We start from the raw sequence: 25,208 nt of genomic DNA, 5'->3' as shown, positions 1-25,208 counted from the left end.
GACAATAGGTCAGTGGGCCAGTACACCCCTGAATAAAATTATTCTATTACATTTAAATTCATAATGGACAAAAATTGGCAATATTTTGTCCGTAGTAAAAAGTATTATTTGTATTAATTATCATATTACGTATATAGTTCATAGTTTATTAGTTTTTAACAAACCATCAACTCTCCATATTATAGATACATAAATAGACAATTGGTATACAGCTGACAGTGTATTCGAACTTCAATTCTAAAGTTCTTTATATAATTTTAAACCATTAACATCAAATGTGATTAAGACATTAAGCATTAAGAACGATTGAAATAAAACATTTTTATTACCTAATAACAACGTTGTTATTTCATTAGAGACAACGTGACGTGTCTATAATAAAGCGTGTATTCTGTATAACACACCTAAACTTACAAACTTAATGTATGTTAAATGTCGATTAATGATAATTAATTATATAGATAAGAGAATAACCCCATGTGCTCCTGTTATTAATCCCTGTTGAAAGGGAACAAAAGTATTGAGAAATATTATTCTCCTTGAGTCTAGTACAGTAAGTTAGACAAACCAAATTTCAATATACTACAGGTGCACTTGTTTTATGGTGTTATTGTTTAACTTTTTTTGATAATTATACATTATTTTATTTTATTTTTGAACATGATTCAATGCCAAAAATTGTAAGAACTAATAATGAAAACATGCAAATATTATAGATTTACAATATTTACAATATTTTTGAAACAATCGTGATAACTCATTATAAGTAAACACAAATGCTTACTATTTCTATGAAAAGTAAAGTCGGCGAATTTATTATAAAATGGATAGTTCATAATTTGATATCCCGTATTTAATTTCAATAAATTTAACAATAGGTGTATAAATAACGTCAAGCATTCTAGTAAATATCAAACAATAATTTTATCATGAATCATGATGTATGGTAGTATTCATAATATAACAATATATTTCACTTATAGAGATAAAATGTCTTTACACACGTTTAATTTAATTATAATTTATTTATAATTTTAAAATTCATCTTATTACAGAGTTATTACCTAATATTATTAGTACCTACAATACATTAAACTATTGCATAATATTGAACATATAATATTTTATTAAACGCTTCAGTTTGATGTGATTATAATCATAATCATTAATCATTATTGTGTTTACTCCGGATTTCATATTATATAGTTACGTTGACCCTGATGTAGTTATAATAATATACTGTTTACAACGCACACGAATGATTTTTTCAACTAAATAATTAAAAACACGACAACGTTACATATAGGTACAATTTATTTTCATGAGCAGTAATTTAATTTTGATTATTTATTTGGTATTTATTACATCTTACGTAATATTATTATAAGCGTATAAGAAGGAACTTGGGCGGTAGCTTATAATGTTTATCTACACGTCTCATAACATAGTGGTCATAATGTACAATGTTATGAGAGAGCTGCATTGTCGCCGTACAATCCTGTTGGGACGCGATTACTTGAACATAAACATTATTTCGTCTATAAAGTTAATTGCAAGTGCGACGACGTGATCGTGCATTTGAAAATAAGCAGTCGTTATTCTGATATATCAAAACTATGCCGCTCGTATTCCACCTAAATACATAATGCGACGTAAACGCGAATTAATTAAAACCGCATCAAATTAAAATACGCGGAGAGTCGTAAGGGCGATATCGCTAATAATTTTATAAAACTATGTGAAATAATAATATAATATACGATTAAAATTTTCAGTTTTCGCCGCGAGCGCCGACGATAATATTACTTATTAAAACTATTATGGCGGCAAAATTATTATGACTGACTTTTCGCGGGATAGTGTAAGCACGCAAGTTATATTTTTGTACAATATGTGAGTATTGTTTATTTAAATATAGTCACGTCGGTCGTGTGTAACTGTAGGGTTTACTTGAATCTAAACATCTTATACGTACTTGACTTTGAAATTAATATACCGAATGACAGTGCGATAATAATAGTTATTATTATTCCGTCGTGTTTGTATATAAGTTATCATACTATACTGTTATTAACCCGAAATATTCATAATTTAATATTACGTTGGTACACGCCGTCTTAAGCTGATATAATTATGAAAAAATGACATAATATTTTATTTTATATTTTTATTTGCACATGTTCACTTGAGTTGTACTACATAATATTATAACGATGTTCTGCCAATGTTCCAATGTTAGAACAAATATTAATCTTGGAATTAAAACTTTTGGCATTCCTTATTGAGTTAAGTACCAAGGACCACATAACCTCTCTCTCTCTCTCTCTCACTCTCCGGGAATTACCTTTTGTTTCGTGCAAACTCCAACTCGGTACCAAACAAGTACTTAAACAAAGCATTTCGATCGATCGTCAGATCCTATTGTGTGCGATATTCTATTCTACTTAACATCGGCGTAACTAAATATTAATGTTCTCGAGCGAAACTGCGCAGTCTAGAAATACGAATGAATCGATATTTTTACGTTATTTTTATGCACACGAATCATACGATTATATTTTATACAATATAATGTTACAGCATCGAACGAGCGACCGTATAGACACATTTCACATGGTAGGTATTTATAATAGGTATTGCAATATAACACGTACCTATCGTATATTGTAATGTATATAATATACTATGAGGCAGTGTTTAATTTATGCACACTGCTGTACCTACGTGGTCAATTAGTATTTATAGTCCGCCCGAAAGCCCGCGTGTCAAATTATTTCACGTCGGCGGGGGAAAAAATAAGGAATAAAACAATACGGTTACAAAATACCGTAGGTATAGTGCCTGTATTATAATATCACATTAATTAAACGGACATTTCGATAACGCGACAATTTTTTTACCTTAATAAGTCACTCACTCGCGTGTATTATTATTATAACACGGTGCTGCGTTATATCGTACAAAATACAATAACAATAATACAACGGGATGGCTTAACGTGCGAGTGTAATAACGGCAACAACAACGATAATATAATAGTGATGATAACAATATCATAATATTATAATGTGCCGAGAGCCATGTGTTCGCCCCGCTGCAACGATACCGGCGGCAACCCAACTCGCTCCGTGCCCGTAGTCAGCCGTCGATTTATGCGTCTCCGACGAGGGTAGTCGTGTCCACGCGCCATGCCGTCGAGTGTCATAAACGCAGTTTAATTTATTAACGAATTTACGTTCACACGGCCGCGGCTGCTGCTGCTGTCGATGCCATAGGTCACAGTCCTAGGTCGGAAGAACAGCGTATAATAATGGGTCCATGTCGTCATCATCGTCGCCGTCGTCGTCGTCGTAGTCGTAGTCGTCGACGTCACCGTCGTTACCCATTTTAATGGCCGTGGAAGGGTGGACGGGTGACGGCGGGTGCGACAACGGTCCGTAGTAAATATGCGCGAGCGATGATTTACAAGTAAATCGTACACGCTTGGTAGGTGTACATAACACGGTTCAGGTATGTGATATGGGTATTATAATAATAGCAGGTTATAATATTATAATCGCACCGACAACGATGACATGGGACGCGTGGTTCTTGACGTTTTTCGCCGTGAAAATTCGGCGTGTTAGGTATGTGTCGTTGTCATATTATATTATTATAATAGTATACTAATCGCTTTTTTATTTATTTACCATCCAACCTGTTGTTTATTAGATTTTCGTCTCCTACAGATGTAACACGATAATGCAGTCTCTGTTCCACGCGCAGAACACCGGCATTCTTCTCCTCGTTTCGCGATGACGCCATTGCAATTATTAAGTTACCTAAAATGTTATAAATATTCTCTGCGTGTTTGTATGTGGGAGTTATTTTTATATTTAGAGATGGTAGTCTTCAATTTATTATTTTAATATACCTATAGGTCCCTAAATTATATTATATTGTTGAACCCTCAAAACCGTAAATTGGTAGTCTTTATATTATATTGTGCTTTCATTACAATATTGATATGTCTACGCATTGAACATTGGAAAAACTCAACAATGGCTCTTGATATGACTGCGATCAAATTTTAAATTATTAGTTAGGTACTTAAATACCTCTTACTCGTCTGCCTACATTTTTTATACGAATGATTAAAACATGTGTATACAAATATTGTCATTTAAGTACCTAGGTAATTGTATATTTAATATGTATATGATAATTGATAAAACTAAAAAGTTAGCAGCAATAGTTTAATAATTGTACTTTATCATAAGTTTTAACAATAGTCAATAACACAACCGCATCACCGTCGTTGAACTAACCTTTAATAATAACTTATGATCGTTTACCAAGATATCACATATACCACTGGTGCATGACTTAAATACGAGTCCTGAGTTCATAATAATATAATAATGCACGATTTGTATAGGTACTCAAAATATTATCCGAGTTTATAGTTTTTGTAAGATTTATTGCTAACATTCACCCTTATCTTTAACTTCACTATTAATTTCTGCAAAAAAAAAAAGCTCTGAATACTCCAAAGCGGACTTTCCGATATATTATATAGTACATACCAAATAAATAAACAAAAATAATCGGATAAATATTATATTAAAGATTATATTTTCTGTAAATTTCTTGTATAATTTTATGTTTTTATTCGTAATTTTTAAATTGATAATTAAAAAAGGTTATAATATTTAGAGCAATTTGTGATGTATGTTTAGGAGGGAGGAGGTTAGAAAAAATGAGTGCCAACAGGCTCCAAATTTCATATCCATCGCATCACGTAGGTACCCAAAAATATACGAATTCCGGTATTTTGTTGATGAAAATCGATACATCATGATATTTTGCAACACATTCGATCTAACTAATCCTGCAAGTGAATCTCATCCAAGATACAAGGATAATGTGATTATATAGTAAGAATATTATATAGTCTAGGTGTTTATATATAAAGATCCATAATTGTTCAAAAAGTAGGTATAAATAGTAAATACTCTATTTATAATAATATGGATTGATATTTGATGCATTAATCCTCAGCACAGGCATATATTATTTTGTCGTTCAAATTTCAAACTAAATATTCATACCGAAGTCATAAGTGATTATCTAGTTTCAATATTTACAGTATTGCACTTCGAACATGAATGTGCGTCAGTGCTCAATATAATATATTTGCTCAGACGGTACAAGTAGTGTATTTGAAGTAATTATTAATGTGTCAAATAGTCTGTATGGAGCTATTTTTTTCGTTTTTTAGTATACCTACAGAAGAAAAATATATATACATTATATTGTGTTTGTTTTATTAACTGCAGTTTTTATTAAACAGGTTCTGTGAAATTTGAATCTTGCCGACACCATAGCGAATCATTTGTAAATATTTCACTACTTCTAAATACCAAAAAGTATGGTTTAGTTTGGTTTTATGTATTAATATTTCATTTAAAAGTATCTAAATATTAAATCTCGACATACACATAATTAAATAAAAGACAGTTTCATACTGTTTTTACGACCTCAGACAAACTATACCCACCAAAATAAAGAATTTAAAAAAATATAAACTATCAAAGCTGTAATAATTGTCATAAGAAAATAGTAAAAAATTTTAAAAAAATAGTAAGTAATTTATAATGTACCTATATAATTTGGTAATATAAATTAGTTTTAAATAAAATGATAGTTTATATTTTGTAACGTGACATTAAATTTATACATAAACTATACGAAAATGGGTTTTTTTAAATTACACCTAAAAATAATATACAATATAATATTATTATAGATAAAATGATAATTTTTCAAAAATGTTGTGTAGGTTAAATGAATTGTAAACTAGTAACATATTGTGCATTTGTGCATAGAAAAGATAGACACTTTTAAGTAAGAAAATATTTTGGGAACGATGAAAACTAACATTTTTGTTTTAAATATTTTTAATTATAAATTACAGTAACCAAACTTCCAATAAGTTTCGTTATATATAATTTATTATTACTTTCAACGTTATTATATATGATATTAATACAATTTTAGCTTGCACCAAGATGAGCGATGCGATTAATGTCGAGCACCCAGTATTTGAAATATTGTATCACGTCCGTACTTTTCTATTTTTATAAATTAATTTTAAAGAAAAGGGGATAAAAAAAACCTTAAGTCAGTTATTAATAAAAATAATCACTTAATTATGCATTGTTACTACAAACTACAACGATATTAGATATTATGTACCTATAATGATAATATAGATTTAATGAAAAATATAAAACAATTATATTTTGGTGGCACGGAGCGGCGCGGCGGCTACAATCAATCACGCAACGTGCAGATTGAGAGCAAGTAATGTCCGCTACCACTGTCTAGTTCCCGGATGGGTGACCATCCCTGTTCGTAGTGTCAAAAACCTTGCCACACATACACGTGTTGCTAACCAACCGTACCAACCCTAACAACCTTACAGGCTAATCTCTATTCTATGACCTCATTCGTCAAAGCCTTAATATAATAAAAAAAAAACGATAATTTAATTACAAGTAATTGTTTCCATTAGAACAATGTTTTTACATAAATTAATTTATTATTATTTATTTTATTTTTTTATTAAAATTTGTATAATATAAACACAATAAGTTATACATATAATAGATAAATACAATTATCTACTTATTTAAGCCGAAGCTTGTGATGAAGTAGAAAGTTAACTTTTAACAATCTGAAGTTGAAATAAGAAAGCTAACTTAAAATTTAAAATAAAATAGTAAAGAATGATTACAGTTTAGACATAAGTAAACATTAATAAATATAAAATATAGTATAAATAATAAGATACAAATATAGAAAAAAATATCATAGCTAATTTTAGATGAAACTTTGCATTAACTTAAAACCATGTATACGTATGGCTATTCAATAACAATTTATATTAATAATTAAAACCAAAATTAAAAAATTAGAAATTAGAAATTAGAAAATAACCATTGATACACTATTTTTCTCTTATCAAACAAACCGGAGTGAATATTTTTCTTTGCGGTAAGCGGCATTTGGTTGAAAACATTTGGTCCCAGATAGTTCATACAGGATTGGCCAAAAGATTTTTTAGCATACCTACTTAACGGGCAGACCATAAGCTCTATGTTCTCTAGAAAATTTTAGTAAAATTTATTTGATTTTACTAACTATATATAATCCTGCCTATATTAGTTTTTATAATTGTAATATGTTTTAATATTTTATATTAATTTAATTATTAATGTTAAACAATAAACATAAAATTTACTCAGTGTATGTACACACAGATCGTAAATAAATATATAATTTAAATAAATGAAAAATAAATTTAACACTCATAGTACCTATGTAATATGTATAGATTTAAGATTGATGTATTATAATTTAAATTAAATAACAATGATCACAACGCAGGGCTGTTTTTACACCAGATTATCTCAGTATACATTTATACAAAACAACTTTAATATTCAAATCATTAGTATTTTAACAGATTCTAACGCTTGAGAGCATGTTGAAGTGTACTCATTCGAGTTCAGATTAAAGTGTCTCTTAAAATGTGTTAAATGGATTCGAACGTTTCTAGATGAGTTTCTGACCGGGTCAATTTGAGTTCCAACGTAAATAGTGGGAAAAATTAGAAACCTACTAAACAGTTCAAAAACCCATAGAAAAAATACATACTTATATGTCGACTTTAATAACTTTTGGTTATAAATTTACCAAATCTCGACCGCGAATTTCCATACAAATCGAATTTGTTTGAAAATATATGCATACCGAAGTTTTTAGTTTTATTGCTCCATAAATCAAAATAGTCAGGTTTTATTCTCAAATAAAACAATAGTGGTTTATTTAAAAAAATTAGAGTCCATTTGATGAGAGAAATTATCTCAGCCCGGCGGGTGATCGGATTGAAATTTAATACCTTTTACCGAGGACAAAAAATTATTACAAAACATATTATACTATTTTTATAGCAACATTAAAATATACCTCTTAAAAGTTTATTAAGTTATCTAGGTATCAGTAAAAATGTAATTTATATTGCTTTTTTATATTATAATATAGTTAGTTCAGTCTAGTACACATATTATACTTTTGACATGTTAGATTCAACGATAGGTACTTCAAAATATTTATAAATAGACAAATTAACGTTGTACCTTTTTATTTAATAGAAAAATAAAACTACTCCAATATCTTTATCCTAAATATACTTTAACTATGACCTACTAAATTTCAAATGTTTTTTTTATTTTAATACACAATTATACATTAAATTGTAATATAGGTAACCCGGTAGGTAATACACTAATACCTATAATTCTTCACAAGTTGTACGTCATAATTAATAGTTAAGTTCTTAAAATTAAATCACAATTGCAAATAGTTTTGAAAAAAATAAATAGGTTTTCAAATAGGTTTCTAATACCTATATCGAATAATACATAATTCAGAATACTAAAATGTGTACTACCACTACCTACCACGTTATTGTGTTAATATTAATACAACAATAAGACATTATGTATGTTAATATTATACTCGATGCACGGCCACAGACGAATGGCAACTTCAAACTTAACAGGAAACACACATGTTGTATTTCAAATAGGTAATAATAAAACATAGGTAGGCAGGGAGGTACTGTTTTTTGAATATAAAATTAAATGCACAGACCTTTTACCTATCTAATAAGTATTTAATCTGTATAAATTTATAACAATAAGTTAATTATATTCTCTCAAAATAACGCATTTGACATTCGAGTAAAACTTTTTTTGTGTAATTTGATCAGTTGCATATGAGAGAAACGTATAATTATTACATTTGAGATTAAGGTTTTTGCATAAATCAAAAGATTCTTGTTATCGCATAAAGTAAATTACAATATCCACATTATCTACATTTGTCATAATAATATATGAAGCGTAAACCAAGTCACAAGAAAGTTGTAAACTTTTTATGACTGCAGGGAATTCAAAGTTATTATATCTCGTTTTTATAAAATTTCTAATTTTATTTAAACTTGGAATGTTAAACATTATAATTCAAAGTTCTGCACATACACATATTAAAAGTGAGAAATTGGCCATGTTTCTCCGTGAAAATTATTCGGCTTAACAGATGGAATAGTAATATATTTTCTTAAATGAATAATAAGTCATAATAACACGAAATATTACTTTCTACTACAACTAACCAACAATGTCTTGAATAGAATTTAAAAGTACCTACTACTTAGCACTCTTCACACCTCATTTTCTTACTAGTTCAAGCTATTTATGTGTTATTATTAGTGAATTAAAAGCATTAAAGCAATCATGGTAAATCAACGAATTCAAATAATTAATATTTAAATAAAAGTAAATAAAGCTATATTTGTTTATAGACGCTTAAAAATTATATTATGATATTATAATTAAATATTCCTATACTTATTATGTGGAAATAAAAAGCTGAAAAAAATCTGATAGTTTAAAAATTCTTTACTGCTTCATAAACTCAAAATTGGTAAAAAATATTTTTTAAATTGAAAAAAATAAAATGTATTTCATATTTAACGTACAGTTTAAGTACGATTTATGGACACTTAATTAAATTATATAAATACATTTTTATAGACCTATCCCTTATCATGTGGCGCATGAGTCGCTGATTTTCTTAATTATTTTCAAACAAACTTATGGGCTTCCAATCGAAATTACTAACTTTACCTCATTGGTAATAATAAATTGTTATTTACTTTATTATCTTTATTCTTTACATGTATAATCAATACATGTGACTGTCTCGGCGTAGTAGGTTAGGCACCAACTCATAATACCGAAAGTACATACTATTATAAGTAATTTTTAATAAAACACTTAAGTAATACCAAATTAAGCTAAAATTAAACAATAACATACAAACATTACTGAGTATTTACTGATCAGTTAATTCCACATATTTATTTTACTCATAAATATTATTATTCAGTAAACCCTATACAATATTTTATTATACCATTTCATTTTAACTCAGATTGCGAGATATTTAAGTGTAGGTCATACTTAAAACTAAATGAGATATAAAATACATTCATCGATCCGCTCGGAATCTAAAATATTCTAATTGTTTTATTGTTCAAAGTAAATTTGTAAAGCTATAATACTGTACAATATACAACATTGTTATTTATAAAATATAAATATATATATATATGAACGAAGCATCAAGACAGATTATATTCTCATTTAAAATTATAATTAAAAGCAAAATATAAATTTCCGGGGTAGGTTTTTAGAGGTATTGTTAATAATATAACAGCATACAATATTGTGATGGACTTTCTAGTCAACATTATAAATTGTAATTTGTAAGAATGTACCTCTATATACTTGTTGACAGTGGCATCATATCAGATTTTAATATGGAGTGCGAGGGGTAACAATTTTAACCAGTTCATACGACTGAAAAAAACCGATCGCTTTGCTCGCGAACTTCTTTCCAATAACATTTTTGTAATCAATGTTCAATACAATTCCCATCTTACATAATTTTTTACAGATTATCATTTATTAATTATCAACTATCATAGACAAAAGTAATAAAATTTTATTGTAAAATATAAAATGTGTGGTGTTAAATAAATAGAGTACCTTTACCTTAGTGATATAATTTAAATTTTTCTAGAGGGGTCGAACAAACTAAATTACATTATTAAACACAACTGTAAAATGTAACTGTCAATTGACACATAGAAGCGTTAAAATAAAATGAAGTAATTTTATTGAATTAAAATTATATAGTTATTATTATTAGTGAAATAAATTGTTTTACACAATATGTTTTAGGTTTTTTATTATCTATGCACGGAATATCTGCGTCTTTCCGTTCGGCTGAAGAAAAACAATAAACATAAATAACTCGTACTTAAAAATACATATAACTTATTCCTTTAAGCAACAAGCAAACATCCACCTATATACAAACCCATGCTTCTATATATTTCAACTAAAAAAACTATAGTCTATAAATATTAATCACTATTGTGACAATAATTTCCCAGTACCTTTCACAATATTAGGTACCTATATTGTCTCAAAATTATAAAAATAGTCATGTGTATTCACCAAAAAGCCGTTCGGCAGTTTTACAATGAAACAGGGGAAAATACTTAAATACCTTCTATAGAATATATTCTCCCGCTATATAATGCCAGTGCTTGTTGTCTGTTGAACTTGTTGAAGTAACTGTTCAAAGTAAATTTAATGCGAAATATATGTATTACCTTGTACCTATGTATGTTATTATTTATTATGTTACATATTATATTATACATTATAATTTGCAATAATTACTTTTGTAATGATTAAACAAAAACAAAACTACTTCAAAGAAGTAAGATTTTACTTTTTTCAAACGTGGAATCTATTGTATTGATCAACAGTACATTTCTTTGAAAATGTAATAAGTTAACACATATTAAAAAAAAATAACTAACCAATTTAAAAAATCTTCATAGTTGATACTATTTTAAATAAAAATAAAAGTGTGAAGAGGACATAATATACATGAGTGATCAAGTTTTAAAAAAAATAATTGTTATCTTTTTATTATACAAAAAAGTTTTGTATATACAGTTTTGTCAAATAACTACCATGGGGAAAATATTAGAGTTATTACTTATTTTGTACATTTTGAGATGGATAGAAAAAGGCTGAATAGCAGACGAAGAGTGCATGTTACGTAAAAAAAGTGGTTGGCGAGCGAAGCGAAGCAAAGCCGCTTAGTAATAAAACAATAATAATTATAATTTATTACGAATATTTGACTACATAATCGAACAAATTCGCGTAAAAAAAATCATCTCGAATAATATAATATCAAGGATAGATTTTACTGCACATTTTAAACATATGCGTAAACTATATTATTATTATTATGAGGTGTGAATGGTCGGCCAAAGCGAGGAATATAATATGTACTTGTATAAAAAAAAAAAAAATGTTTTTAATGGAAACCCTCCCTCACACTGTTATCGGAAACCGGAACCAGCCGGAAACCACGACACAGGTGTACGCTTAAGCGTGATGGTTGGAAGAGGTGTGTGGGGATATGGACGAACATAATCATAGATCGCCCGCAATAAGTACCAAGGGTGACGGCGTGATGAGATAGACGCGGCGGTAAGGGGGAGAATCTCCCGGGTGAAAAGTGTTTCTGAAGCGTGCGAGTGAGTGCGTGTGTGTCGTTTCCGACCTCCCTTTGTGTCTGTGCCATGTTCGCGGATTATTCATAACGTCAGCAGACCCTCTAATGACCGGCACGACTCTCCCCGCGATCGCATCTCATCACACCGCCGCCGCCGCCACCGACGACACGAACGGTTTTACAGGGCCCGCCCTTCCGCCTCACACACACACACACGCGCACTGATAACCGACCCACATCTACCTATATGTACCTACATCGTATATACGTTGTTCTTACCACCACCGCCGTCGCCAATGCCATATATTATAATATAACTTCAACTACTAAAACTTCTAATACTTTTACTTCTACAGCCAGTGGTGTGTACATGCGGGGATAGAAGTGTACCTACATTTTGGCACCACTCCCCCACCACAAAGTAATCTAAATTAACTTAAGCCATATGATACAATAGCGGTGTTGCTTTCATAGTCCATTCTCAATGACTAGGTTACCTAAGTATATAAAGAATATAAAAGAATATATTTTTATGAATTAGGAACGTAATTAATAATAACACTGTATATTTTCAAGACACTATATTTAAAAATTACAAAATCGCTCCATCGGCTACACGATACGCACATTAATCGCTGCGGTACTTTGCTTGTCAACATTCATGACTTATATTTTGAATGCCTATTATTGTTTTTAATCCCCATCTGAAATATTTCGAAAAACTTATAGTTAGCCAATAATAATATCTTCTGAATCACTGCACACTGTAATTTGTAGGTCTCCCCCCACTTCTCAAAAATACCGTACGCTACTGATATACAATAATGATTATATAATATAATATATTATATACTACAACCGCTGAACCACTATAACTTCTACTACGACCATTACTACCATATACGTCATAAGCTGCTCTTGCGTATTTCGTAACTGTAACCGGTCACTACTTTTATTCATACTGTATAATGTGTGTGTGTGTGTGTGTGTGTGTGTGTGTGCACCCCCGACTCGGCGCTGGGATTTTAATGATGCGCCGGAGCTTTTCAATTAGATCCATTACGCGCGCACTTTGGCGTGTACGGGACGCTCATTAAAACGTCATCCGTGCCGACGCCACTACCACTGCTTGTATATAATATATTATACAAATATAGTCGGCCAACGTTACGTGCATTTACTTGCAGAGGGCGAGGAGCAGTTAGCCGGTACCTTTACCGTGTCGTGTCGTGTTTCGGGAATGAAAAATAGAACAAGAGGTATAATGCACGTAGGTACCTATATATATATATATATGTATATATAGCGGGCAGGTCACCGGCGGCGTATATACCCACATATTATATATTATGTATGCTGACGAAACCAAACGTCAAAGACCACCCCCGTGCCGTAGACCGAAATTTTTTTTAGTCTTAGAGTTTTTCCCCCCTTTTTGTTTTTTTTTAGAAATATTATTTTTGCGAGTGCTAACCGCAATCGTGCATGTAGATTTTTTTTTTTATTATTATTTATCGGCGTGATCTCTGCCTTATTTCATAATATTATTGCTTGCGCTTTTTCATTTATGAACAATTCGTTTTCATTTATATCGCAATATAAAATGTTTTTATTCATATATAAAAATAAAATGTCGACTAGTATATAGAACGAATTAATCGACACGACACCATAGTATATGATTTTAGTATTAATCGTATAAATATTATGTGTAGAAACGTTTGACTGACAAAATAATTTAACAACAAAATAACGATTATAATAAATATACAATTGTTATTGTATTAACATTTATCACTATTTTACAATTTTAAAATAAAAACCAAAATTATCTGATAATTTTGACTAAAAGTCTTGCAGTAAATACTATTTGGTCTTACTATAGCAGTAATATTAACGTTGAAGTAAGTTATTAATAATTAATATTTTACTTTCGATCGATTCTAGCTTATACCTATTTTTAAAGATTTACCGTCATATAGACTATAGTGTTATACAATTCCTGTATATAAACCTAATAAATAATATTATTTGGACCATATATTCTACCATTCCGAATCAAAATCCACTATCCCTGTTCAAAACCATTTGGAAAAACAAGTTTTCATCATGTCGTAAAAGTTCAAAAGTTCCATCCGAAAGGGTTATACGATATCATACACGAAATTTTAAAGTAGTTGTAGGAGTAGGACGAAGAAAACCTCTTTCGAATGTAACAAATCTCGGGGGGAAGACATTTTTGACGTGCATGCACTAAAACATTAATATATTGTTTTAGGGTAAGTAGAAGCCAACCTATCATGATATATAAGCTATATTTTTTTTCATACAATGATCCTCTTTTCTACTAAAGTTTATCATTTGTTCGATATATTTTGAAATATATAATGCAAGTTGAACCAATAAAATATATATTTATATACATAAAAAGAAATAGTACTCAAACTCCATCAGAACAAAAACTTTATAGCTTTCCACTTCTCCGTGTATATATTTATGTAGGTAACTAAAATACTATAGAAATGTGTTGTAGATATATACCTACTTTATTTATGAACGAATCGTCCAATAGTTTATTTTTCATACCATATAGGTACCTGACCGTATTTCATTTTATAACATGGTCTTTATCAAATGTTTAATTACAGCCTAGGTATTATAATATGATACAATATAATATAATAATATTAAGTTATACATTACATATGCGTCCATTGTTATAGTACTTTTGAGTTTGTTGAAAACAAATTAATTGATAAGCGTACCTACAGTGGAAGATAATATCATAGTAGTAAATAATATTGACATTACTTTGTACCAGCAGACCAGCTAATGTCTCGTTACCATAATATAATACCTTTATATAATTAATTTTCAAAGTTATTTATTAAAAACAATAATTAAATATTGACACATTTTAACAGTATTTTTTAGTATGGGAAATAACTAGGTTCATATTATCCATCAACAAATAAGATAATAGGATATAAGATAATAAGATGATACATTTTTGAACTTGGTTCATAAATGAACAATATATGTATACTAGCTGACACGGCAATGCTTTGCTATTGCTAGGTTTTTGTGATTGTCCAACTCCTTTTGGGTGTAACACGCTGTGGAAGCACTTTATTTTTAGGTGTAAATGATTATATTATAATATTTTAATTAATAGCCATCCAGACTGGCGTTGTCCGTGAGATTCTCTTGTGATTATGCGAGCAGTATAGTATCAGGTAGGCAATCTACCTCCAGTGGATCGCGGACCCTGCGTGATGCGTACGTAAGTGTATAATCAAAGTGTATCATCGTAAGTGTATGTATCAAAAAATGGAAAAAATTGGTCCACCGAAACCGTGGTTTACACTTTGTACTAAAATACACAGGCTTATCGCATTAATAATAATAAATATTATTATTAAAACAAATATAAAATAAATCGACTCATTGTATCGAAATAACTAATAAGTAGGTATATAATATGTTTGTCACATACTAACACAATAGTGTATATTATATATAAAACTTAAGCGTATAACAGGTATACTTGCTCCCTTAATTATTATGTATTTATGTACATAATATTTACATGACAATATAAATATAAAATTTTTTTATAAAACTCTTACAACACTTATTGTTGCATTTACTGACGAAATATTTGACATCAAAGGATATGTTTTCTTTGATCGTATTGCATGAAATTGCACACATATTTCTGTAAATAAATTTTGCCTCACTTTTTTTTTTAAAATATATAGTATTCTTCACAAAGATGGTTTGATTCTAAAAGTACTAGTGGCAGGTTGTCAGTTATGCATCTAGTCAAAATACGTATAGACCTTTTCTTTTCACATTTTTCCATAATATTATATCGTTTACATCTACAATATAATATATATATAAATTAATATTTGTCTGTCTGTCTGTGTGTCCTTTATGCATTTCTAAACGGCTGGACCTATTTTGTTGAAATTTTTTGTGGGTGTTTCAGCGGTTCCGGGATGATTTAGATTTACAATTGGACCCGGTAGGTCCAACTCGGGGAGGTGCTCAAACAGAGATTTTGAGATTTACAATGGAAATGTTTGTTTATATATTATAAATGGTTGCTATTGGTTTTAATAATGATTACTATTATAAGAGCAATAAGTGGCACTTTTATGTAATTTAGTACAGATTGTATCGTGTTCGAACCAGGGTTTCGGTGGACTTATTAGTTATTTCTTGCATTGTTTTCTTTCTTATTTTTACTGATTACGTTTTTATCTATACATACGAATTTTAGTTTTTTGTTTTTTGTTTTTTTTTTTTTTTAAAGTTAAGATCTTGTATTAATTGATAATGTTTTCTGGACGATGAAAAACCACCGGATTGTATCCAATCCACCATAGGTTAAATTAAGTAAAAACAACAAACTTGGTATAACTTTGATACTTTAGAGTTAAATTATACACTTACGTACGCACCACACGGGGTCCGCAATCTACCGCAGGTAGATTGCCAACCTGATAATATACTACTCACATAATCACAAACGAATATCACGGACATCACAATTTTTTTTTCCTGCTAATTCAGCCAGTTTAATATAAAATAAAAATGGGTCTAAATTTAATACCTAGTTAAAGACACTTTTACTATATGATAATTGACCATTAAAATGTAACTAACAAATGATTTATTTCATATGATTAAATGGGTACCAAATTAAAATCTAATTATTTATCTTATTAATATAGAAAATATATTAAAAATCAGACGTAAAAATGTTAACTTTTATTTTAGGTGACTAATACGTAAGTACTTAAGCATTAAAATAATAACAACGTGTTCAAACTATTAAATTATATTATTTTAAACAGGTAACATTTTTACTTTAAATTAAATGAAAGTAATATCACTGACTATATGACTATATTTTCATATAGTCTGTGGTAGTATCATTAATTTATTTTGCATATTATTTTGGTATATAATTCATCAATAGTGATTGCTGATATTCAGTAGGTACCGGATAAACCACCGATGCAAACAGGGCTTATATAACATTTTTGACATTTACAACAACTTTCATACAAACCCTCTCAGCCACTCTCCTAGTCACACCACTGATAATAGCATAGTAGTATAAATTATAGAGTATAGACGTACATATAGTACCACGAGCAATTGATAATAATATTTTATGGATTATTTGGACACATTGAGATTTATTTTATACTTATAAATTAATAAATTAATGTATGGTATAGGGCTAATATACTTGGAAACTACTGAACCAACTAGCATAACATTTTGCACGCACATTCCTTGAGACTAGGAGAGTGTTTATAGCTTCGTTTTCTACCCATAATTGGTTACTACAGGAATTTTATTTTGACTAACAAAAATATAAAAATCAAATATTTGTTGTTTATATAATATAGAGTTGCCATTGGTTACTGCTGTCCGTATGTTTGTATTTATTTATTATTTTAATTTCAACTTTAAATGATAAACGCCCGTACTGAGCCCTGTACAGTTATAATACAAAACTACACAAAACTGAATAGTTAGTTATTGTACAAATAAACTAATGAACTAGATTAACTATTATGTAACAAGGATAATTATATATTTATAAATAAATTAAAATTTTTAATCTGGTTGAGTTATCATTGAAGAAGTCGAAATGTTTTAATGATTCCCTGTAGTTAGAAATTCTGTTAATCGGAGCAAAAAACGGTGATTTTATTCTGTTGGTTAGGTAGGTATTTATGTAGAATATTTGATATACATATACGAATTTTAACATTAGGGACATTCAAACGTACTTGACTCAGTAATTCTGAACAGACAATTTGAAGGTTTAGTAATTTATAAAGCCAGAGCACATCATTAAACTGTCTTCTTTTTTAAGTGATAGGTACGATATTAAACTGAACTAGCAGTTGGTAGTTGCTCGAGAGATGTACCTAATTTGTTTGTTTTAAATGCTAGCTCCTGGTACACGTAAAAGTCGGTTTTTAATACGTTTAATTTTATTAATTAAGTTACATTAATGAGGGTTCGAAATCAGTAATTTTTATAATAGCTTATAGATTCAAAAACTGCTCAACACAATTTGACAATAATTTTAGAAATTGTTCTTAGAGATAACATGAAAATGAACTGTACCTACCTATTATAATTTATAGCTTGAACTATACTCAAAAAATATATTACCTATCTTAGTCAAATTAATTTACAATGCAAAGTACACCGACACCGATTTGACCGTGAACTGAGATACACTAAAACCGAGGTACACCAATATAGCGTCATATTTTATATTTGTTCATTTTTTCCAGAATGCAGACGGGTATTTGTACAGCTAGTTAAAAATAAATTTTTTTTTAATAAAAATAAGTAATTAGGTACCTCAATGGCAATTTTTTTTAAGAGACCCCAAAATTGTCTTTTGTTACAGGCCTCCCAGAATTTAAGACCCGGCACTGCTTATATTATTTCTTAACAGTGAGTAATTAATGAGTTAAGTGTTCATTAACGTGTCCAATATTATAATTTTCAAACTGCAGTGATACGGACAAGACTGTACTTTGTTTTCTCCATTTATGGGGGACCACAACCAAATATCCACCCCTGGGCTGTTAGAGGTCTTAATCCAGGCTTGTGTACACGTCATCATAAATATTTCTTTCTCATACCTATAAAGAAACTAAGCATATTATTATTTAATATTTATTTTTAAGTTTTTAACTAATGATTCATTTTTAATTCAAAATAATTAACATAATCCACTATATATTTTAATATATAAATTAACTATTCAAATATCAACCAGAGATATAAAAATATTTTGGTCAAAACTTTATGGTGCCTAATTATCATTTATAATATTAATTATAGACACATATTTCAATCATTGAATAATTTCTTATTCCTTTGATTTCACCGTATTCTGAACACTCACCACCATGAACTTATCCTAAAGTGCATCATAAAATATAAATTATGTATACTAAAAAGGTTTGTAATGGTGAACAGTGTACATTTTGCATGTAATAATTCATAAATAGAAAAAATACGAACAAATTTATCTTTACATTATTACTTTTATTGGTTAAATTTTTAAAAAATTATTAAATAATTAATTAAGGGGCATATAGTATTTAATATGAAAATACCCAATACGGAATCACTTGAAGTCTTAAAAAAATCCGCAAAAGAGACCAAGTGACATCCAAAACCACAAACCGGTATTAAAGACTATTTATCTTATTAGGTACCTATCTATCCACTTTATTTTATGCCATTCTTCTAGCAAGAGTTCACTTCAAATCACTTGAATTCAGAAAACCCTTTTAAACACTACTAGAGTATAATAATTGTTTTCAACCATTAGTAATGTACTAATGTATATACAGTACATTGTTTAGGTCTTAATGGTTCTCCAGTATAAGTATGCACAATACGATATAATCTGTAAATATTTCATAATAAAACTGTAAAAGTGACCTATTCTCTGTACCTTATACTGTAACCTTATACTCGTCGATGTTCGAACTAGAATGTCACAAGCATTAATTCTTCACTAGGAGATACCATATTATCATCATTATTTATAGCTACCTACGATTATTATTAATATTATATTTATATTTTATATTCAACCATAACTCTATATTATATATTTTTTGAAATATGTATGAAAATACTAAAATGAACATAAATATTTAATCAATCAAGAACGCTTTCATTACAACTAAGTAAAAATCAGTTAAAATTGTAGTTTTAGGTAGGTATTCAAATTTTTCGTAAAAATGATTGTTTATATTTGAATATTTAGTAGATACTTGCAAATTTACAAATTAGTTTGTACACATTTTAAATGTATCATCTAATGGTAATAATATTTTTATTCAATTTTCTAACAATAGCAAAGGTCGTTTCTTCATAAAAAAAAACAAGTTGTAAAATTATTAAACTATGTCAATATAATAATAATGATTGTCTGAATAAATCAAATAAAACATACTTTTAACTTATAACTAAAGATAAGTTTTTTAATAAATCAACAATGTTGAGATGATATAAACCTAATATACCATGCGTTCATTCAATAATACATATTATTATATGAAGTCTATGCCAATGACTCTCTTTGACTAGTATTATTCTTTTAAATAAAATATAACGATACAGTTAATTTATTAAAAATCGCATGGTGAATTTGTTCGATTTAATAAATCGTTAGAATTTCAAAAACAGTCATCCAGCTATAACTGCACTTTAAAAAGACATCAACAATTTTTATGCATTATGTATTGTTTCTAATAGCTATATTATATGCTTATGTTATACGATACATCAAGTGCACTTACCACTTTATCGTTTAAATGCCTCACCCGGCATGGCAGTAAGACGTTTTGGCCTGCGGACGCGAACACATTTTGTGGTGCATTTTCAAAATACGTTTTCAGTTGTTCATCGACTTTTTTTTTTATTACACTTCCTGCAACTAAATAGAAACAAATTAAATTAAAACAACATGAATCTTCGTTAATTCCATAATGAGAGTTTTCGCACAGCAAAAACAATAATTTTTTTAAAATGTTTGTTGTTTTATTTTCTCCTATGTACCAAGTATAGATATGGGCTGTATGTTCGTGGTAATATCATAATCCGTTAAGTAACGGGTGTTGGTGGTTTTTCTACTCCTCCGCCTAACACAACTTGGTGACGAGGGCTGAGAAGGTTTCCTCTCTCTCTGTCTGTCTCTCTCTCTCTCTCTCTCTCTCTTTCATTCATATTTTTGCTATATGAGGCAAAGGCATTAACAAGGAAACGATGATCATCTGGGACATCATCAATCTTGCGAAACCTCTGATATTATGAGCTCTATCGTGGGTGGTCGCTAAATAACGTGCAACCGGCTAATTTGGCTGGGACCTTAAGCCCGTGTCCACACTACCATCGTATATGTATATTGCTAATGGATTTACAATATCGTGGTGTATCGACGATATAGAGATGATAATGTTCTATAAATAATACGCGTATTCAATGAGATAATGAGAATTCATGAATGCAAATTGTTTGTTGTCCAACAACTATTTCGAATTGGCGAATTTTAATGAAAAAAAAAAATCTTAATTAACTAAAAAAAAACTAAATAATTGGGATTGTTAGTGGTTGAACTTTGTTCTGAGAGACAAAACTGCAAGTGTGCATTTTAACACCCCACATATTGCGCTTTAGGCACAACCTCTCACTGACTTCAAAGTTCAAAGGGATGACATAAAAAAATACGTGTTTTTTCGTATCATGTTGTTCTTTTTTTTATACTGACAATATTGTTTACACTGTACCTATATATGCAAGATTACATAGAATTTTGTTTTTCCCTCTTCAAACATAATTTAGTCTACCAAAAAGCACTTTTAATTCCATTGTTTTTGAACAAACTACAACTTTCAAAAACATATTATTAAATGATTTCCATGATATTTTTATTACAATTGATAAAACAAACAAACTCATTGTATAAATACATTTAAAATGCAGTTATTGTTGACACTACTATTGTAACTGGCTTATGTTAAATCTTTTTATATTACATTATACAATAAGATGGTTGATATTAGCTAGATAGTACCTATCTATTTAAAAAAAAAAACATAGTATATCCCATTATCGTAAATATTCCATAACCAAGGAATTAATATTAATAATAGATGTTTTTAAAATAATTCCATTGATAAAAATTGAATCACATCAAATACAACAATTTTAATGCTTTCGTACCTATTAACGTTTTTGTCGTTATCAAATAATAAAACACTATATAAGCTTAGGGCAAAAAAAAACATCTAATTTTCAAATTGTAAAAATTACATTTAATGTAGGTATTGCATTTTATCAATTAATTTAAATTTTTGTTACACCTTCATATAACAGTCTCGAAAAATGTTTTCTAACGTATAAAATATTTGTAGTTTCAACAATTACCCACCTATAACAATTATTTTTAGAAAAAAATAATGCTATTTGGGTTATATCAAACTGATAAATCCTGATGTTTTAATTAATTTTCAAGTTCATTAAAGCTGCATATTGTATATACATTTTCGAATCCACTCATAATAAATAAAATATTTAAGTAATTATAAATTACACGAAGTTAAATAAGTTTAATTCTACCTACTGGTAACCAGTAGGTATTAAAATAGTTATTGTGATGATAATAATATTATCACATGTATAAAAATAATGAGTACCTAGGTAGTAAAAACAAAACATTAAACGACTGCATCATTTTATTATGTTCAACACAACAAATTTAAAATTAGTATGGATTAAATGTTCTTAAATTAAAATTGGTACATTTAATTAGCTCAGCAGTCTTTATTTCCATTATTAGTATGATAATTTATAATTATTATGTAATTAAATTAACATAATATGTACCTACTTCTAAATCCAATTTTTTCAAACATTCAACCCTTACATAAACATACCATAACCTAGCATCGGCGTATGAATAAGAGTATTCTTTTTGTTTAGGGAGGTTCGATTTGGTTTATGTAGTTATTCGCATAATATGAAATATACATTTATTATACGAAAAAACGATTTACATTTTCATAGTTACCTACCTATAAACTATTTATGAGATAATGAATATTTGTTTGTGTTTAAGAGGGGTGCAAAACCCTAAAAACATTACCTCTCCATAACTCAGCAACTAGTAGTCTAAGATAATAACTTAAATTAAATCATGATAGTTTATTCATAATTCCTTCAACACAAGAAAACCAAAAAAAAAGGTTTTAAAAACTAAATAAATTGTGTATGACAGTAAAAATATATACTTTCTTAACTAAAAACATAACTTAGTTATTTCTTATTTTTTTTTTAAAAAAATACTGCAAGAAGTGTCATTAAATTATTTAAAATCAATAGTCAATAATCAATAATTTACTTAGAAAAAATATTTTGTACAATCTTAGTTAACCTAAAAATGGTCTCAAATTAATTAGGTAACAACGGGTTTTATTTTATTCAACTTACGTTCGCAAGTTTTCTTTTCTCAAATGCTATATATATCATGTAACTTGGTTATAAATGTCTATCACAAAAAGATAATAATATTAAACAGTATATGTTCCAGTATGATCATAAAATAATATAATAATCTATAATATCCCCAATTTAATATAATAATAAAATAAATAATTCATAATTCATAAATATTTCGAAAAATAAAACGTCCAATGTAAATCTGCTACTGGAATATAATGTATTTAAGAGAGTATTCTTTTATTTTTCGTTTGAAGCGTAAAGAAAACTATATAATCAGTGCTTACGTGCGTTTATTTGTTTCCGAAATTGCTCATATCAAAATTTCTCTCGCGTACGACATCACGTCCCAACACATCACTAGTCATTCTAGCGAGTTTGTGGATAGGTTTTTTTTATCTTTCGTCTTCATAAAAATTTCGAACCGTTTTATATCGATTGCGGCACACCGACGATGATGGGAGTCAGTGTTTAGCCACGCGTAAGCCGGCCGTGAAGAGTTTAGATGCGCCGTGAAATTGAATACATCCAACGCGAATGGAAAAAAAAAACCCACAACAAATTATGTCGATAATTTTGTTTGTTTGGTTTTTTTTAATGTAATATATTATTATTTTATAATATATATACATTTTTTTAATTGTTTATAAACCGTTTCGGTTGTGGTCACAGATAATAGGGAAACGTGTCTCGTAAATTGGTGACCATCTGCCGACGGGCAATCCATCAAGGAGACTCTCACCCGGCGGGCTTTAATTACTTTTAAAAGTAATAATGGCGCATACGGTAAACCACCGGCTCACATGCTCTAAAACATAAGATTGATAAGGACCGTAAAAACAGTTCATGTCAAAAGTAGTCGTTTTTTGACCCCATTCCCCACCCACCATTCAGGCATCTGCCACCTTCTGCTTTTTGGGGTCTATCAAAATGTATGAGTGTGTTAAATCTGCTACCATTAGTTGCATCTCGGGAAACGTGGTGGATTAAAGCGCTATGGAATGCTTTTAGAAGACACTCAAAGTACATCAAGTCTTACTACCGAGAATAACATAAAATCACGTCTTATTTTGAATAAATATATACATGATTATAAAAATATATCACCAAGTACACCATGACAATTGAGAACGTCATTATTGTGAAAATACGTTTTATTTCAATTTTCTCATTATTTTCTCTCATTTAACTATGTTATATTTGCATTAAACTCTACAATAAGTCTTCTGGCTTTTACTTTTATGGACTTCACGCATTATTAAAACCCCTATAATACTGACTTACAAAAAATTTCTTCATGACTCTTTTTTTAAATACATTAACATTTAACACTTACTACCAATCTTTATTGTACTTTACGAGCTTATAAGAATTAAGACATGGAATTATTATATAAAATATAATAATACATAATTTAAATACCTACACATAAGCATAACACATTATAACTCACGAGTTTCAGGTACGTCGTAATATGACAAAAAGTATACAGAGAGGTATTTCTATAAACTGGACCGACATTATGAACTGCAGTACATGATTATACGTATCAGTATATAACATGTCATTCAATCAAACATGTACGCGGTTACAATATGAAATTTTCTTTCAATTTGAGTTCACGTGTCATATCGTCGAGCAAAATTTCCCTGGGGGTTAAATTTGAATTTCCGAAATTATATCCTTAAAATCTACACGCGCATATCGAAACGTTACAGGGGGTAATAACAATAGGACGGCCAATACCCGAGGGTGTATTTTTGTTAACAGCAGTAGTTTTAAATAAAACTACCATACCACCTGTAATGTGTAGGGCGATAGCAGATGGTGGGGGCATGCGGGTCTGCCACTAATAATTCCAAAAACCTCTTATTAAGGTTCGGGCGAGCAAGCATTTAATTTAACTGCCCACTATCTATTAAAAAATA

At 29.1% G+C, this 25,208-nt stretch overlaps 1 protein-coding gene across 2 annotated transcripts in view; it reads right to left on the bottom strand.

Moving 5' to 3' along the window:
- LOC132941440 (lachesin-like) overlaps nt 1-25,208 on the bottom strand; it is a 77,122-nt gene that overhangs the window by 39,501 nt on the left and 12,413 nt on the right. For both annotated transcript variants that reach the window (XM_061009491.1, XM_061009490.1), the window contains exon 2: nt 20,583-20,719. In XM_061009491.1, the coding sequence (XP_060865474.1) occupies nt 20,583-20,719 (137 nt within the window). The remainder of the gene's footprint in view (nt 1-20,582; nt 20,720-25,208) is intronic.

The sequence above is a fragment of the Metopolophium dirhodum genome, chromosome 3 (genome assembly GCF_019925205.1).
Source record: "Metopolophium dirhodum isolate CAU chromosome 3, ASM1992520v1, whole genome shotgun sequence".
Classification (NCBI taxonomy): domain Eukaryota; kingdom Metazoa; phylum Arthropoda; class Insecta; order Hemiptera; family Aphididae; genus Metopolophium; species Metopolophium dirhodum.
The sequence above is the reverse complement of the archived record's forward strand: the minus strand, read 5'-3'. Positions and strand labels throughout refer to the sequence as shown.